This window comes from Protopterus annectens, chromosome 16.part0 (genome assembly GCF_019279795.1).
Source record: "Protopterus annectens isolate FY-2018-M chromosome 16.part0, PAN1.0, whole genome shotgun sequence".
Lineage (NCBI taxonomy): Eukaryota > Metazoa > Chordata > Ceratodontiformes > Protopteridae > Protopterus > Protopterus annectens.
Window position 1 is genome coordinate 362582936 of NC_056750.1, and position 17839 is coordinate 362600774.

The 17839-nt window shown below is 39.7% G+C and overlaps 1 protein-coding gene across 1 annotated transcript in view; it reads right to left on the reverse strand.

Annotated features, from left to right (window-relative positions):
* Nucleotides 1-9312, reverse strand: part of VAV2 (vav guanine nucleotide exchange factor 2) — a 3316635-nt gene extending 3307323 nt beyond the window's left edge. The window contains exon 1 of the mRNA XM_044058536.1: nucleotides 8075-9312. Coding sequence (XP_043914471.1) covers nucleotides 8075-8278 — 204 coding nt within the window. The 5' untranslated portion in view covers nucleotides 8279-9312. The remainder of the gene's footprint in view (nucleotides 1-8074) is intronic.
* Nucleotides 9313-17839: the final 8527 nt, after the last annotated feature.

A 17839-nucleotide genomic window follows, 5' to 3' on the forward strand; every position in this document is an offset into this window, starting at 1 on the left:
TAATGGGGAGAGCCATAGCCCTTCCAGCTACCCCTCCAGTGGGAAATGCCGATTTAACTTTGTCAGATGATGCTAGGATTTCTTATTGTAGGAGACTCCTCAAAAAATTACCAAAGCCTCATGACCAACCCTGTCATCAACTACAACCGGGTGATTGAGTATACGTGAAAGCTTTTCAGAGGAAAAACTGCCTGAGTTCGAGGTGGAAGGGGCCTTTCCAGGTCCTCCTCACCACTCTAACTGCAGTTCGCTGTGCAGGACTACCAACGTGGATCCATTCGTCTCATTGTAAGAAGACCTGTCGTGTAGGGACCCCAGACGAATCATCGCAGCAAACAGAGGGAGATCGAGGTGTGACAGACAAATCATCTGCCCAGTGAGAAGGTCAACTTCAGTAGCAGTCCATGATGAATCCAGTGACAACAGGTACTTTTGTTTCTGCTGCTGTTCCCTTCTATAAACTGGTCGAGAGAAAACAGTTTCTTGCTGGTCCTTCGGCAATATGCCAAAAATCTAAACAAAACAAACTGCTGGATATGTTAGTCATTCCTCATCATTCCAAGGCAGGGATTTCCATGATTCCCATCCCTGCATCACAGGTGTCATTTGAAAAGGACCTTAATAGGTTCATAGGTAAGTAACAGGCTATCTGCCCGAGGGCATCTATAAGCCTAGCCAGAATGTGTTGCCTTTCGCCGTCCCCTTAGATTAGTTCCCTGTGCCTCTGTCCAGCAGAGCCATTTGTTCCCTGGGCCTCTGTCCAGCAGAACCACTGCAGTGATCCCTGGGGTAAATTTTCTGTTTCCCATCCACTCGTCAAGGTTTCTCTTGAAGAGCATTAGTGAGGGGCCCTGCCTAATGTAGACTGGAATCCTGTTCCAAAGCATGGGGGGGGGGGTCTCTGGGACAGGAAACTATCCCTCCAGCATATCCTATTTATAGCTGTGGTGAGGTTTAGATCCCTAGAGTGTGTGGCTCTTGGGGATTTGTTTTTTTTTTTTATTAGGTGGAGCATGTCCATCAATTCTAGGTTGGACATGGCCCTGTATGTCAGGCAGAGATCACCTCTGAGTAAGTGGTATGCAACCGAGTACAGCTGGAGTTTCTTCAGTCGGGCTGCATAGGGCATCTATTTGAGGCCAATAATCCTCTTGGTGAGGTACTTCTTGTAAGGTACATCCCAAATGAGGCACTGTACTCTATGATGGGTCTGATGAGTGATGAGTAGAGGGGCACAATAACCTCTTTTGTTCTAGATGTGAACCCTTTTGTGATTAGGTAGGCCACATAGAAGGATTTTCTAACCACCTTAGCAATATGATTATCAAAGGAGAGACTACTATCAACTTGGGTCCCCAGATCCCTCATTACATTTTCTGTATTTAGGGGACTACCATGTATGTGGTAGTTCACGGGTACTTGTTTTTTTCTAAAGGGGGTGATTATGCACTTTTTGGCATTTAGCTTGAGGCCATGCTTTTAACACCAGGTATCAGTGTCAGCGAGACCCTTCTGGAGGATGTCTGTATCAGCCGGAGAGTCAATTATGGCCCCCAGTTTGCAGTCCTCTGTGAACTTGGGTCAGCCATAGTCCTCCTGTGCTTGCCTGTACCTCTGAGAAGTATTTAGCTTGAGGCCATGCTTTTAACATCAGGTATCAGTGTCAGCGAGACCCTTCTGGAGGATGTCTGTATCAGCCGGAGAGTCAATTATGGCCCCCAGTTTGCAGTCCTCTGTGAACTTGGGTCAGCCATAGTCCTCCTGTGCATGCCTGTACCTCTGAGAAGTATTTACCGAACAGGAGGGGTCCTAGGACAGAGCCCTGGAGGACGCCACTTGTAACCGGTTTAGAGTCAGACCTAGAGCCTGCAACTCTCACCGTGTGGGTTCTATCCATGAGCCAACTGGCAACCCATCTCGTGACGCAGGGGTTTATGTTCAGGCTGGTGAGCTTGTCTATAATACCAGAATGGGGAATGGTGTTGAAAGCCTTTGCGAGGTCTAGGTAGGCTGTGTGGACCTCCTTTCCCTCGTCTACAGCCTTGGTAACCGTCTCAAAGAAGTCCACCAGGTTTAGGAGGCATGATCTGCCCTTAAAGTCAAACTGGGTAGAGACCAATGTTTGGAGGTTCCCAATGTCTCTGTTAAGGAGTTCCATGATGATGCGCTCCATAACCTTGCAGACCAGGCTAGTTAGGCTTATAGGGCGATAGTTCCCAGGGTCCATTGTGGCTCCACCTTTGTGGAGTGGGATAACTGTTGCTGTGTGCCACTCTATGGGTACGTAGCCTGTAGAGAGGCTGAGTTTGAACAGTGTGTTTAGGTGAGGGGTTAGCTCATTTTGTACTCATGTAAGACACAGCCTGTACACCGCCCGGACCCACTGAAGCTGTGTTTTTGGATTTGGATAGGGCTATTTTAACCTGTGCGTCAGTGATTGCTGGGGCTCTACATTCTTCTGGTATGGTTATGGGCCCTTTAGGGGGTGAGAGGGGGGTGACGTTTGCACTAAACCTGTCTGCCAGAATGTTGGCAACATCAGTCGGTTCAGTGTATTTTGTGCCATTCTGCACTAACTCAGAGCAGATCTGAGAGAATTTCCACATAGGTTCTTGACATAGCTAAAGAACGCTTTGTGGTTATCTTTGGAGTCCTTGGCAATTTTTCTTTCGAAGCTAGCCTTGGATGATTTTATGAGGGATCGTAGTTTCTTGCTGATACTGATCAGGGATGGCTTTCCTTCTTGGGATTTTACTCTTTCTGTACTAGTTTCCTCCTTCTACTGCATAGCTTATTTATGGCAAGGGTCCACCAGACTGGTTTCCTTTTCTTGGAGGAGTGAGTCTTGGTTTTGCTTGGGATAGCAAGATCCATGCATTTTTGCAGGTGCTCATAGAATGCCTTTGTAAGGGATTCTGCAGCTTGGACAGCGTTCTCCTTTAGCATGGGGGCTGTGAACCTTGACACATCGGTCTTAAGTAACGTGAAGTTTGCTTTTGAAAAGTTTTTCTCAGTAGTTTCCTTGATTGGGGTGGGGGCAGAATGTGGATATCCAGAGTGATTAGTCTATGGTCTGATCTAACCAGGGAGGAGTTGACCTCCTGTGTAGAACACCGGTCACCCATATTGGTGATGACCAGATCCAATATGTTGTCACCTCTGGTGGCGGTGTTGACCAGTTGATCCAGGGCGTTAAGAGTTTATAAATTCTAGGAAGCGTTGGGCAAGGGAGTTAGTACTTGAGTAGTTCTCCCAGTTAATGTTTGGGTAATTGAAATCACCCAATATTAAGGCGTTCGGTAGGACCTTCATATTTTTCAGTGTCTCCAGAAATGTGGAATGGGGTCCTGGGTCATGGTGGGTGATTTGTAGCAAGCTACAATTTGAATTGCAGTTTGTCCGTTGTTAGTTGCACATGGATGATCTTGGAGGCACTGTGCTGTGCCACTAACCTGGAGGTGTGGGTATCCTTGATGAATATGGATACACCCCCACTTTGTGTGTTTCAGTCCGGGTTCTGTGGCCAAAAAGTATGGTATGAGTTATAGCCTGGTAGTGCTGGAGTGCTCTCTGGAGCCTTAAACCAGGTTACTGTTACTGCACAGGTATTGATGTTCTCCATACTGAGAAGTGTCTCGAGTGTGTGCATTTTGAAGTTTAGACTTCTGGCGGTGAGTAGCATGACATCAGCTTAACCTGGCGTAAAGTAACTGATTTTTCAAAAGTTGTGTCTCTTCAACTTGCAGCCACACAACATGGAGACACATGTTATGCCAGAAATGGGACTGTACCAGCAGGGAAAAGCAAATGTAATGACACCAGGCATGAAAGTTTGTTAGACTCTTTGCATTTGAAAAGCTATGACTGGGGGCGTGGCATGGTTATGCTAAGTGACCGTTACATCTGTGATAATCTTGCCTACCCCTGGTTGCCTACAAACTGGTCTGGGTGTTGCTTTGTAGGCTATATTACTCCTGCTATTCAACATTTCAAACACTCACCAGCAGGTAGACTGAGAAATAAGTGAGCAATCCACTGGACTGAGCAAGTATTTTCAATTTTTAGTCCTGGGTATGGAGTGCAAAGGACAATGCTTGAAATTACCATACTTGCCCAAATTCTACAGGAGGTGGCCAACGAAATTTCACATCACATCAGGATGGCAAATCGAGAAATGACTGAAATGCAAACTGTGGTGTTACAGAATCGAATGGCACTTGATATAATGCTTGCTGAAAAGGGGGTCATGTGCTCTCATAGGGAGCCATTGCATTTCATATATTAGTGACTATCATGATGAACAGGAAAAACTGACAAACTTCAGGCAACAAAGGACCAAAGAGTTGGACAGCACATTCAAAAATTGGACACTTTTTGGATGGTTAGGCAGTATTTTCAGTAACCTGGGAACTAGCATAATCCAGGGTATTGTCATCATACTTATTATATTTGTAATAATTTTAGCATTTTCTACTCTAAAGGCTGTGATTAGAAGATGTTTAACCTCACCTGCACATGAAATGCCACTACATGCACAGATCAAGGACAGTTCTATTTTGACAGAAAATGATGAGGACTACTATGACGCTGATGTGTATTTTATCAAGTTAAGAAAAAATAAAAATGTAATTATATGTATGGTATGACACTGATAGTGTCAAGAGGGAGTAAACTGTTATGGAACAAGGCTAGTTTATTAAAATGTATATTAATTTCAGTTTATTAATGATGCTATAATATGATTATTAAAAACCAAATATAATTTGTGTGCAGGGCTGGGAAAAATACAGCTTCATAAGCCACAGTATTGCTGTCTTTTAAACTGCATTCTTTTAGTATGTAATAAGAGAAAATAGTTGTACGTGTTGCATGAAGTGAGGCATGTAGTTATTACAAAAAGGAATTTGTTAACCTGACTCCTCCAGGCTAAGACTGCGTTGTTGCTAGAGCATGTTTGAAACATCCAAGGCCAGAAACAAGACCCTTTGGAAGCAGGTGAATCACGTATAGGAAGGTGTTCACATAAAGTCTAAGGTGAAAATCACGAGGGATGAGGACATTTGCAAAGTTTTCTATAAGACACAGTCATAACGTCATGAAATTGCATGAGCAGTTTGATAATAAAATGTATAAAATTACAGTTTTTGTATGTAAAGTGAGAATGCTTCATCAATAATTATGAAGACCAACTCCCAGCACTGTAAGAATAAAATTTGTTTGCACATCCTGCAAGGTTTCCGAGTACACACAATACTCAATTACAGTTAGTTACACTATTACTTCTTCTACAAGACAATCAGTAAAAAAGGATACTGCAAGGCGTACAAAACACACACACAAAGACGTTTCACTTTTCATTTACAAGACATGGGGGGGTTTGTGCAAAGATACATGAACATTACCACTGCACACAGTATATAGTGAAATGTAGAAAATCTGTAAATACAACGTAAAGGCAAATTATAAAAAAGCTGTATGACCGTTAGCAATTTATTAAATAAAATACATTACTTGCTGTCAGACATTTCATGTTTTCCAGATCACAAAAAAAATCTCAAAACATTGCATATTCTGAAGTATCCTTGCTAAGGATGATACACACTCCTTAAAAAGCAACAGTGACAAAATCTGCACTCTCAGAAGCTTTGCAAACATTACCTATTTGCACACATTCAGAATGAAATCCATAACTACTAAATACACAGTGCGGTTAATTCCCCTGCACAAATCTGTAACGCAGCTGCAGTCTCAGACTTAAATTTTGTTAAACAGTGATGGCAAGCTGAAGAAACCCTAAAAGGATCACAATACACTTCTACAAAAATTCACCCTCACTTTCTTGCAAAGGACTGAGATGTACAGTTTTCTTCCAAAGGACTGAGATGTACAACACACGATGTGCATTCTACTGAGGTAGAACAGCAGACTGCTCTCTGGTGCTGAAATTTCAATACCTAGAATAAAGATACTCTTAAAGGAGGCAAACAGCATCCTGGAAAAAGTGTTGTCAGTAAAGCAATGGGGGCTACCTACAGTTAGAAGTGAGTTCCAGTTTTGTGAGCAAGACTGTTAATCTGTTTTTGCCAGTAACCTTCAAAAGCACAGTAAACAGCTTTACTTCTAAATTATTGAGAAGGCTTGCTGCAGACATGATTTCCTGCAAATCGTAAAACTAAAACTGCACTGGAATGACAACAAAGAACTCTTCACTTGGATCCATATCAGAATGACTTGACCAAGTAATACAGTAAAGCATGTTAGGGAGAGTAACACTTTAAAAATATTTTGGCTTCTGCAAATGTTATGCATTATAATACAAACATGGAACTCACATTACTTACATGATTTCACTGAAAGCTATACAGTATTCCTAAGAAAGGTGTAGGAAGCAACATCTGGCAGAAGGTGTAAACACTAAGTGAGAGGTGTGAAAGAAACAAGAAAACAATACAAGCTTGTAACTTCACATTTTTTTTCTTGGCTCAGGCCTTGTTCAGTTTCTTACACATCCAAATACACAAAACAGCAAAAGGGTTTCAAGCTTTGGATATAAAGAGAAAGGCTGATTCAGAATCAACCACCTTACCTGTCAGATGAAGCGACTCATCTGGCAACACACCAAGGAAACACATCTACACACTTAAAAGTAACCCTAGCATGTACATTAAGTAACAACAAATATATAAAGAATGTTATAACAGATTTTAATAGTGTCCACATTTTAGGTGAAATAACTGAAAAGCTTTGCCACTGAAAGGAAGCATAGCTCCTAAAAAAGTATTGCATAGTCTCGAATACCTTGAGAGTTTAGCTCTCGAAACCTCTTGCATTTTCAACATTTCCAAACATGGCTATGCTTTAAGCTAAATATTTTGTCACTTGTTATATATTTTGGTTTTGCATTTACACTTAATATCTGACTAAAACGTTGGTTACTGGCTGCATGTTTCCATTTTGTAAACGTTTTTAAGATTGTGTTCACACACATGTTTTCCTCTTGCACCTACAATAAGTACAAAGCTGCGTGCCAGGCTTCCTTCAAATTTAAAATTATTACTCAGTGCTCCGCACACCGGACGTCAATTATATCGTTATTTTAAACTGAAGGGATCGCATTTTGCCAGAAAATGTAAGCAGCTAAACGATTGTCAGAAACTAGGCTAAAGGTGCACAAATTCTGCCTACTAGACGGAAGAAACAGAGCAAATGCCTTATCAAAGTCATTCCTATTCTGTATGCCAGACATAGTTTTATGGCAAGAATCCAAGACAAAACAACAAATAAATAAGCAAGCAAGTACATAAGTACGGGACAAAGGCTAAAAATCAGATAAAGTTTTTAAATGACGTTATAAATCTATCAATTTCTAACGGATATAAACTCTGAAACCCATTGTCTGTCATGAAACCCACTGTCTATCATTAGTGACTTCAGTCCTCAATGATCTGCCAGAAAACTACAAATTTTAGAAGAGACAGACAAAAACTCTCAGACAAAAATCTGGACATTCTGCGAAATTCTGTACAGTAGAGTGGCAGGATACCAGGAGATACACCTCCAACCAACAGATATGCTAGGAGACCAAAAATAAGTTACTATATAGCAACTTTTTATAATTCACTTAGGAAATTAAGCATTTTCCATGAAGATGTACAGAAAGCAAAACTCATTATGGATTATAAAACTGTCTATTCTATTCAGGGTTTCTGGGAATCTGGAGCCTTTCCCAACAAACAGTTGGTATAGCTCCATTTTTTTTTATACAAGAGCAAACCCATACAACCCACACGTTCACACAAGGCGCACTAGCCAGGATTAGAACCAGAGAACCAAGCGCTGTAAGGCAGCAACGTTAATCGCTGGGACCCGTTACTTACTGTAAATCTGAAAGCAAAAACAAACTGGAGTATCCCAACTAAATACATGTGTACATTGCATTCTGTATTTTAAAAACATGGGTACATAAGCTTTGGACAATTTGCAGTTTAGAAAGAAAAGGTCACAGTCACTTCACTTTTACTAAATTTAGAAAATGCACTTTTTATATTATTACCACCCCCTCTTACCCCATTACCTGGGACATTTGCGGCCGGAAATTAATGTCCTTAAGGTCAATAGATCCAGGTGACAGACTGTGGAGCAGCTGACAGAGGAGAACCCCGTCCCTTAAAGCTTGGGCTAAATCAAATACCATCGCAGAGGGCCACACCACCTTATGATCCTGCGGTAAAACTTTGCAGTCTATGAGCCAGCGTCCACACTGCCTCCATTCCTCCATCCTTACAAAATGGGGGAAAATGAGATGTCCACCAAATGTTTGCTAGTAGCAATAATCCAGAGTCAGCGTTTCGGAAACTACTGAGTAATAATAAACCTGGACTTCCAAAAGTCGTTTCGAGGTTTATTCCTCTAAATTAGTGATGAAAATCCCTTTAAAGCTATCACAAAGTATGGTTCCCTCAGTAAATGCAAGTCTCTAAACCGATCGCTACTGTCAAACAAAACTGCCTCTGCGCTAAAACCAAGCGGGAGAGACAGCCGAAAGACTAATTTCCTTTCATCCAGAATCACTGCTACACAAAACGCCAGATCGTGTCCATTAATTACGTACAATAGACATACAAATGTATACAACACGAACGTGTCTTCCCAAAATAAGCTAATATTTACTCCAAGGGTAAACAATCAAAATGTTTTCCAATACTAAAGCACTGTGTGCCTTCACCAGACTATGGCAGAACATGCCAGTAAATGAACAATCATTGAAAATAGTGGTACTGCTGCTTGTAACCAATCTCGGCTCTCCACTCGTACAAATCAGCATTTACAACACATTTGCATTCAACTGAAAAAAGAACAAACCCCACACGTTTCAGAATAATGGTGAACTGTTTCAGTAGAAAGGTTTCCTCCGCTTGACTTGCTGTCCCGTATCCTTCCTCTGCTCAAACAGTTGCGGTCTCTCCAGGATAACTTGCACATAAGATACGCCCCTTAACAAAGAGCACCTTAGGTTCTTATTCTGTCAGATTCATTACCGTTGCTCTTGTTTTCACTGGTACGTATACTTCGCCTCACTTTGTGAGGGTCCCGGATTTTAACATTCCCAACAAAAGATCCGACCCTCAGAAAAAAGACCAGTAACAATGTAGCATTTCCAAAAGAAGCACGTCCATCCCAAGTAAAAGCCACTGCCGGCGGCGCGGTTTGGCGGTAGCTTCACGACGGTGTAACTGCCGATCGCCAAACACAACCCGCAGCTAATCACAAATAACTTATGGTACAGATCAGCTCGAGCAGGAGCTTCTAAAAAATCTACTGAAACTGTTGAAGCGCGCTCCTCCAACGAATGAAACCCGTGCGCGTGCCCACGTATCTCCGCCCCTTTTCTTATTTCCTCAAACGACTTCCTCCTCGTAAGGAAACAAATGCGTATTAGTGAGGCTGAATGAAAGTATTCCTATCGAAAATGATTGTAAAACGTACTTATTAAAGAAACAACTTCATACAGACGATTTTTTTCGTCAGCCACCGTTTTTTTATTTAATGTAACACCTTCTTCAAACATTATATGTGCTTGATTTTTTTTCTCATATTTGCCTTGTCCTTCGTAAATTTTTGATTTTCTGGTAAATTACTGCGAATTACTCACTTAGTAATCCCATATATCAGAGCATGTACAGTGATACAAATGTCTGCTGTTTATGTTAACTTTCTAGGTTAATTAGAGTAATATTCAAAAAGTATGCCTGACTTGGGGCCTTTGTCCCTCATTATCTTTGGCTTGGTCCTGATTGTTGGGCAAATAAACTGAGACCTATACCGAGCATCATCTGGAAGAATGATACTGTCTTATCAAGTTTTCTTCTCTCTTGTTTGGTGTAATTAGAAAAAAACAACTATCTTCTCTGAGAACCAGGGCTTATATTCTTTAGCATACCTGTCACTCTTTTATATGCGTGAAAGATGGAGTGAAACAGTATGTGCAAATGTATTGAACACGGATTGAACGATTTCGATTTTAACAAAGACAGTACTGTATCAAAGTAATATATCTTTATTCAAATATGACTGTGCTTTTAAAAAAATATGGCACAGCATGCAGATGCAGCCTGTGCGTAATCGTACAATCATCATTTAACGCATACTCATGAGGGGACTGCTACAGTGTAACTGGCGCTGTAAGTTATATCATATGTTGAAGCTACTGCACAGGCACCAGCCATGTCCATATGTGAACGCAGGCATTTGCACGGAGGCAAGGCAAAAAGGTAAAGAAAAGGGAAATCTCTTTAGCTTGACCCGTTATTTTGATGTATAGTACCGGTAAGAATACAGTGTATTCCCGATAACACCCGCTCAGCTGTGCAAGGCAAGCGTTTAAAACATTAAAACTGGAAATAATGTAATAGATTAATTAGCTAGCTAGCTAGTGAAAATAAACCATCATGCTGATGGAATAAATATGGAAATAAGATGAGTACCGTCTGAATGACACATTCAGGCAGAAGAGATTACTCTACAAAAGAAGAAGAAGGCTAGAAGCTGGTGTGTTGGTAAATCTATCTGAACAGAGTAGAAGAAAGGTGAGGCATCTGTCGCCTGTTTTATTTCTTTTAAGGAGATTATGAGGTGTCTGCCATTCTACTAACATCACGAGACTTGATGTTCAGCATACCTCTCAACTTAACTCAATTTTCAATTATTCTGGACGAACCAAAAATCAAGTAAGGGCAAATGTCCAAAATCAGGGACATTTTAAACGTTACTCTAATTCACTTAAAATAGAACAACAGGTTTTGCATGAACGTCATTTTTAACAGTAAAAATAAAACTGATTACTAGCATTGATGACTAACTGTAAACTTCAGCATACCTGTCAACCTCTCTGCACAAGATATTTGGACAAAGCCTAAAATAATGGGGAACAAAGCCACAAAATATGGAGAGATTTTCAATATTGCTCTTATAAACTTAGAAAGTTGCTAGAATAACAGGATTTGTTAGCATACATTTTTGAATGTTATGACGTCTGAAACTGAAATATATGTAGTGCTTGTTCAAAACCAGCAACATGAGGGTTATCAGCTCAATGAATAATAATCTTGGGGAGATTATATCTACTTTGTGGCATGTAGAAACCACATATGCTCCCCCACATGCTGTAGCACGTAATTGAAGAACTGATGAGCTATCCTTTAGGTAAGTGCCTAAGGTACACTTCCCTTGTCCCCCATTGGTTGCAAAAAGGTCCCTGTGCCCAGTATTCTCAAAGTCACATACATACCTCTCAACTGCCCAGATTTTTGCAGAGAATGTCCAGATTGTTGCCTCATATCTTTTGTCAGTTTTTCATAAAATTGTGGTTTTCTGGCAAAATAGTGGCAAATTACTAAAGAGTGAAGTTAGAAAATAGTGAGAAATATTTGAGTTTCAGACTTCATACCATTCAGAAAATTCATGCTAATGCAAAATCTGTTATTCTATCAACTTTCTAAGTTTGTAAGAGCAATATTTTAAAGTTGTCCATAGCTTTTGGCCTTTGTCACACTTTTATTGATGGCTTTGTCCAGATTTCTTGCTCTAAGAGGTCGAGAGGTATGCTTGGTATCCACAATAATAGGTACTCATGGAATGCATGGAGTACCTATGCACGCCAGTGGGAGGTATAGCTGTTCCATGCCTCCCACTGGTCTGTATAAGGGGGTGACACATCTCAACTAGCTCCTGCATGGTGGTTCTCTGCACAATAGTGGTCCACAATTTCAGTGTCATGAACAGCATGAAATGTTGAGTGGATGGATAACATGGTGTCACCGAGGGTGATGACACTCAACAACGTGACTACAGACAATGTGTAGAGCCTGTTGCACATACATATTTATTACTGTGGCAGCTACCTCATACACGTTTTCATGATTTTTACTATAGCCATTAATTCTGGAGCTAGTGCCTGTCATTGTGATATATATAAAACTCTGTTGTTTATCCTCATCTGTTTTTTGCGAGTGCCTTCATTTTAATAATGCCCTTCTACTACCATTCAAATACTGTGCAGGCCATGGAATTCTTCAGGTTCCCCATTGTGAACAGTGTATCTGAATCAGCCCTGCATCAGCTTGTCATGCAAAATCACTTATTGTAATGCAGAAATGTTTCTGAAGCCCAGGGAATGTACATAATATTTGTAGATATTTGCAACATTCCAGCATGACAGATACACCTTATTTTAGAAAGCATCACCCAAAATACAGCTGAAACTAATGCATTGCCTGATATTTTTTCCCCTTGACACCTACTGTAATGTGTCATTCATAACCCCATATCTTAGCTTTTCATAGGTTGTAGCTGCAAAGGACTTTGTTGGTCCAGTACACTTACCTGCAAAATAATAAACTGTACTAAACTCCTCTGGTATCACTACTACAAACAATCTTTAATGAAATTTCCTCAAAAATAATTTAGAACAACTTCCAAGATGGCTGCACAATGAGTATCAGCTTAATTTCAGCTCTCACAGTGTGAAAACAGAAACTCAGAAAAGAGAGCCAATTAATTGGTCTTTTTGAGGACATTTCAGTTACTGGCTAGTAAGTGCACTGCCTAGATGCCAGAAAAGAAGACATTTTGAGAACCTGAAGAAAATAAATCACAAACAGTGAGGAGAAAACACTGGCTGAGAAGAATCCTGCAGCTCTTGCGCAAAAAGCAGTTCAAGTTCCAGCTTTGGTGCAAGCCATGACTTCCAATAATCTAGAGGAAAAATAAGTCAAATGTGCTTACAACTAATTAAAATAAACAAAACACTTAAGGAGTATATTAACTCAAATAACAAAAGGTTGGAAAAAGGGAAGAAGCTTTAAATAGATATTTGGACAAGCTGACAAAACTGCAAAAATCAGATGTTGAAATGAAGAAGAAGCTGGCTAAGTATGAGACTTGTCAAGAAGAGATGTTTCTAAAAGTGATAGAATTAGAAGACAGAGCATGTAGTGAAAACCTGAGATTGTCTGATGTAATAGAGAAACTAGAAGGAACAGACTATTAATTTTATGAAAACACAAACAAGCAACTGGACAGCAAAAGTTGTTAATGAAAAGGGCACATTCTATGTATGCTCCAAACTTGACCAAGAGAAAGTAAAAATGCAATCCTATCAGCAGAAAGAGCTGATTCTGACTAACTGTGGCAGAAAGACAAAGTGCTAAAAGTTGGAGATGGTAGAGTGTGGAAAATTATTACTTACTGCACACCAAGCAAAAGAGGAGTACATCTATTCTAGGAATCAGGGAAAGTTGAGAGGCAAGTGTGAGCTTCAAAGTGTTATATACAACTGTCTTCAGAATATTTTTTTCCTGGAGGATCAAAGTCATTTTTCAATGAAGAACACACCTAAGGTTGAATTACAAGTTTGTCCAACAAAAAGTGAGATATCAAACAGAACGAGACTCTATTTCTTATTCTGCTGATAATAAAGCTCATAGAGAGTCTTTGCCAGTAAAAATTTTCAGATGTTCCAAAGAAAAATGCTTGATAGAAAAAAAGCACATGAGTTGACTAGAGGAACCAGGAGTATTTTGGAAAAGAACCAGCAACTCGAAAATTAATGAATAAATACGAGATTATAAAGCATCAATTACATTTGTGAAATGTGTCTGAACAAGAATAATTGGTAATATTGGACTTTTTGACATTGTTTAACTTGTAGGGGACTCCAAAGCATATGCCATTATCATTAATTTTTGGAAGACAATTAAGGCGAGGGAAAGAGGAAGGAAAGAGGAAACTGTATGGAAAACAATTTTTGTTCTTTACAGTATTTTTATAAAACATGACACGTACTACATGTTTTATAGTAAAGCATTTTCAGTTACTTTTGTGTGTTATATGTATACTAAAGTAAACAGGTGCCATTTTCCCTTCTCCTTTTTTTCTTGTTTAGTTTTAAGAAATGTAGGCACTGCAGTGTAAAAAGAGAAGAAAGCCTGGATAAAAGCATGCTTAAGATAATATATTATATTCTTGGGTTGTTGACATGATGGATGGATTCTAAAACTATACAGATCATGATATAAGTAAAAGTGAGATGCTTTTTCCTTGCTGATGTTTAGGGGAATGACTGGAATAATTCCCTTGGCTTCATCTAATAACAAGTTTTAAGTGGAAACAAGTAAATAAAATAACACTGAATGTAATGAAAAGTTTTCCTTTAGTAAATAAATGTTCACAGTACAGTAGGAGAAGCTTGTAGCTGAAGGCAACTGTGCATGTGGTTCTCATGTTTCTAAGGAGACAAGCTGATAACAGGACAATAAAACAGAATATTTTTTTTCAATGGCTAAGAGATAGTATTTTTCTGAAAGCATTTAAGTTGTTTTCTACATATGGGAGAAGAATAATGATAAGACAAAAGCAGACAGCACTTAGTGTAAATAGAAGCACAGGTTGTACCACACATCCTAGTATAGTTAACATTAATTATAGGTCAATTAAAGCCTGTGAGCTTTCATTCTGGGACAGTTGTTTCAGTTAGGAAAGCTAAATGTCATTACTTGAAAACTTACACAGTTTTGTGTGTTTAAGTTAATAGGTTCTGGGGGTGTTCGGTGATTTCTTTTAATGTTTTTTATTAAAACAAAAAAGTATTGTAAGATGTGACATAGATTCAAATGGATATGTCAAGGAACAACTGTATAAAAGATCAGCCTGTTAAACATTAGTGTATGCATGTAATACAAAAGCTGCAGCTAGGCATTTAAAAAATCTGTTATACATAACAGGTGGGAGTAATAACTTCTTATCATAATGGCAACACTTTCCATATTATTTTTGAATGTGAATGGTCACACAGGTATATACAAAGAAAGAAAGACTACTGAACTATATTAAGAAATGTAGAGACAAATAGCTATACTACAAGAGACACATTCGGAAAGAAGTGAGCATGTGAATTTGATGAAGAAAGGATTTCAAGATGGTCATTTAGTGTAATATGTGGACCAAAGGAAAAGGAGAGTGCTTATATTAATTGCTAGAGGAGCTCCAATAGTGATAGAAGAGCAAAAAAAAAAAAGATAATAATGGTAGACTTCGATTAAGGGGCTAATGGTAAGGGAGGGGGATTACACTGGCATGTGTTTATATTTAACTTAAGACTGCTATAATGGAGGTTAAGAAAATTCTGAGAGAAATAATCAGCTTTCAGCAGGGAATATTACTTATAGGTGGGGACTAGAATTTGAGTTGCAACAATGAGGATGTATCTGCAGAGCTTAAAAGGGAAAATATGATAAAGGAGGGTAGATTTTTTAAGTAATTTATAAAAACATTGAGTACGGGAGATGTGAATTTTGTAGTAGGAGCTCAGAGAAAATTTGCACATTATTCCCCAAGGTACAGAAACTGGGCTAGGTTAGACAGAAATTACTTTTCATAGGAACATTTGCTTTTAATTGAAAGTTTCGATGTGCATCCAATAAGTATTTCAGATCAAGCATCAATAATAACTAAAATAAAAAAATACAGGGTAATGAAATAAAAATGAAACACTGGCACTTCCCCATCTATCTGTTAAATAGAGAGGAATTTAAGGAATGGGTAGTGGAAATTATTCAGGAGTTATTAAGGAACATAGAAATTTCTTCAGAAAATATAGCTAAGGAGTGAGATAAAATGAAAGTGGAGTTTAAAAACAGGGTATAAATAAAAGAAAAAGGGTTAAGAAGTAACAAGAATTATTTAAAGGGATGGGCAAAGGTTAAAGAATTGCAGAATAGAGGGAATCTCACGGAACAAGAAGAGGCACAACTACAGAGTGCTAAAGAGAAAATAAGGGACTACCTGGATAATATGCATGAGTTTAGAAAGATTCCTGTCCAACAACTGATTTTTGATAATAACTCCGGAACACAAAAGCTCAGGCAATAGGAACTGGAAATGGTTGTGGCCAAGTTTAAGAAGCCTATATGTTCATATGTGTATACTAGGCTAACAAGCCTAGCCAAGCAAACCAAATGTGACCCACAAATTTGATTTATATTTGATTGATAGGAGGTGATTTACTGACTGCCTTTGTCCATCAGAGACATAGGAGCCAGACCAGGGGTGAATTACCAATTACCCATCCATTGGTCCAAGTTGCACTTAAATAGGGATAAGAAGGATTTCTGCTTCAGATAGAGAGGGAACCTGTTCCAGAGAATTGGGAATTCTCTGAGAAATATGTCTGTCTCTCTAACATGTCCAATTTATGTTGCAAGCAAATTTTAGGTATTTGAATCTAGTAGTTCTGATGCTGTTTGTTTTGCAGATGTTCAAAAGATTCATCAAAACAGAGACCAGGGATACCTTATATGCAAGGCAAATATTACCTCTCAGAAGTCTGTATGATACCAAGTAAAGAGACAGGGCTTTGAGGTAATCAGCATAGGACATTGTGTTTACTCCCTGTATTCATTTTGTAAGGAACCTTTGTGGACATTCCAGTTTCTGCATGTGTCTGATCAAGTACATACCAAAGGGGGCATTATACTCTATGATGGACCTGATGAGGGCTGAGCACAGTGGTATGATGACCTGTCTGGACCTAGATACCATGCCCTTGCTCATAAGTTGAGCAACACAGAAGGATTTTCTTACTATCTTGGGCACATGTTGGTCAAATACTAGGTTACTTTCTACATGACTTCCCATATCTCTGACTAGTGAATCATTTTTAAGGATGCTTTACTGATAACATAGTTATTCAGGTGGCAGACTTCATAAAAGGTACTACAATGCATTTCTTGGTATTAAGTTTTAAACCATGGCTTTGGCACCAATCGTTTGTCTGTATTAGACTTCCCTAAAGCATGGTCTCTCCTTTATGGGATTCACTGACTGCTCCCAGTTTGCAATAATCTGCAAATTTGGTTAGCCAGAGACCTTTGACATTGGCTTTCACATCCAAGAAGTAGATGCCAAAGAGTAGTGTGCCTAGTACAGAGCCTTGGGGGGACTTCACTGGTGACCAACCTCTTTGGGGAGGAGGCCTCACCGACTCTAACCTCTTAGGACCTATTAGTGTGCCAGCTAGCTATCCAGTGTGCTGTAAAGAGGTTTGAGTGCAAATATGACTCTGTCATTGTCCATGTTGGTGTGAATGACATGAGATATAACTCCCTGGACTACATGAAAAGAGACATGGAAGAGCTCTCCAGTCTTGTAGCCCAGGCAGGTATGACCCTAGCTCTGAGTAGCATTCTGCCATCACCCAGTATGATACCACAGTGCAAGGACAAAATGATTGACTTCAACAATTGGCTAAGCTTCTGGTGTCATTCTAAGGGGATCCAGTATCTGTCTGCTTGGGATGACATGGTTGATAGACCACGATGCTTTGCCACAGATGGCCTGCACCTGTCGCCCCTGGGATTCCGGATACTGGCTAAGACTCTTGCTGCCCCTATAATGCCTTTTTAGGCAGGGTTCAAATAACAAATTCACCACCATAACAGGAACAGGCAAGCAAAAACTGAGTGTAATGCTACTCAATGCTAGAAGTCTAAATCTCAAAATGCACTCACTCGAGGCATTCCTTAAAATGGAGAACATCGATATCTGTGCAGTGACTGAGACCTGGTTCAAGGCTCCAGAGAGCACCCCTGCACTACCAGGTTATAACTCATACCACACTTTTCGGCCATGTAACCTGGACCGAAACACCAAAGGCGGAGGTGTGTCCATATTTATTAAGGATATCCACACCTCCAGGCTAGTTGCTCAGCATAATGCATACGAGGTTATCCAAGTGCAACTAACTCTGGGCAAAACTGCAATCCAAATTGTAGCTTGCTACAGA